The sequence below is a fragment of the Trichechus manatus genome, unplaced genomic scaffold (genome assembly GCF_000243295.1).
Source record: "Trichechus manatus latirostris isolate Lorelei unplaced genomic scaffold, TriManLat1.0 scaffold00112, whole genome shotgun sequence".
Lineage (NCBI taxonomy): Eukaryota > Metazoa > Chordata > Mammalia > Sirenia > Trichechidae > Trichechus > Trichechus manatus.
Window position 1 is genome coordinate 50,852 of NW_004444048.1, and position 1,074 is coordinate 51,925.

Sequence of the window (1,074 nt, forward strand, 5' to 3'; positions counted from 1 at the left end):
TCTATAGTTGTAAAGAGGACATCGGGAACTTTTTGTTTCCTACAGTTATAGCAATATGTCAGATGAGCTGGAAATGGCATATTCAGTTCATCATATGGTATGTGGCAAAATCCACAGCCTGCAGGCAAATTTTCTTCTAGCCTATAAATACAAAAAAAAAAAGGGATTCTTAAGAAAATCTATGCATTTTTTCAAAAACAAATTATCACATATACAGTAAAGTGCTATACATACATTTACCACAGTAGACTCTAAAGTACCACTATGGCTGATAAGAATTACAAATGAGCATGAAATCAGAATCATACACTTTCCTATAAGAGAAAAGGTTGATGTAAGTAGAAAGTCATTTTGTACAACTCATTTGTTTGATGACTTACCACCTGACAAAAACCACTATTATCACAAAGATTTTTCTATATGAAAGTTTTAGACATCTGCAGAAATACTGGTGAAAGCATACAATGGTTGGACAATAAAGATGACATTTTCCTACCGGTTAACAAATTTAAGACAAATATAATCACAAAAAAAATCCTAAGAAAAATGTTTTTACAAACTGGACACATTAACAATTTGAAAAAAAAAAAAAAAAAAAAAAGATGTAAAAAAACAAATCTGAAAAGAAAAAAAAAAAGGAAGTCAAAAATAGGTATACTCCAAAATTTCAAATTATCAGAGACCGTTTCAACATTTCTGAAAACCAAAACACCTGTATGTTTCCATAAACAGCACACTATGACACACAATCCACAAACCACCCACAAACCCTCACTCATTGTAAAATGTTTGCTGTAACCTGCTGTCCAGGATTGATTTCAGTATAATTAAGGCGCTTCACTAGCCTTCTTTTATTCACTAAATTGAGGAACTCAGAACAGGAATGGAGACAGAAGGAAGCTCCGGGGAGAATGCCAGAGTTTCATCCAGCCACATCTTCTAGGGCTATGGGAAGATGTGGGTTCTCAAAATCTCCCTAATCTAAAGCAACTCTTTAGAAGTTGAATCTTGGCCAAGCTGACAAATTAGAAAGGAAATTCATACTACTGCTACTATAATACACGCTTTCTGTAG

The 1,074-nt window shown here is 33.5% G+C and overlaps 1 protein-coding gene across 1 annotated transcript in view; it reads right to left on the reverse strand.

The window, feature by feature from the left end:
- Window positions 1-1,074, reverse strand: part of C2CD5 (C2 calcium dependent domain containing 5) — a 101,334-nt gene that overhangs the window by 33,498 nt on the left and 66,762 nt on the right. Inside the window, 2 exon segments of the mRNA XM_023738097.1 lie at window positions 1-179; window positions 241-268. Of these exon segments, the coding sequence (XP_023593865.1) occupies window positions 1-179; window positions 241-268 (207 nt within the window).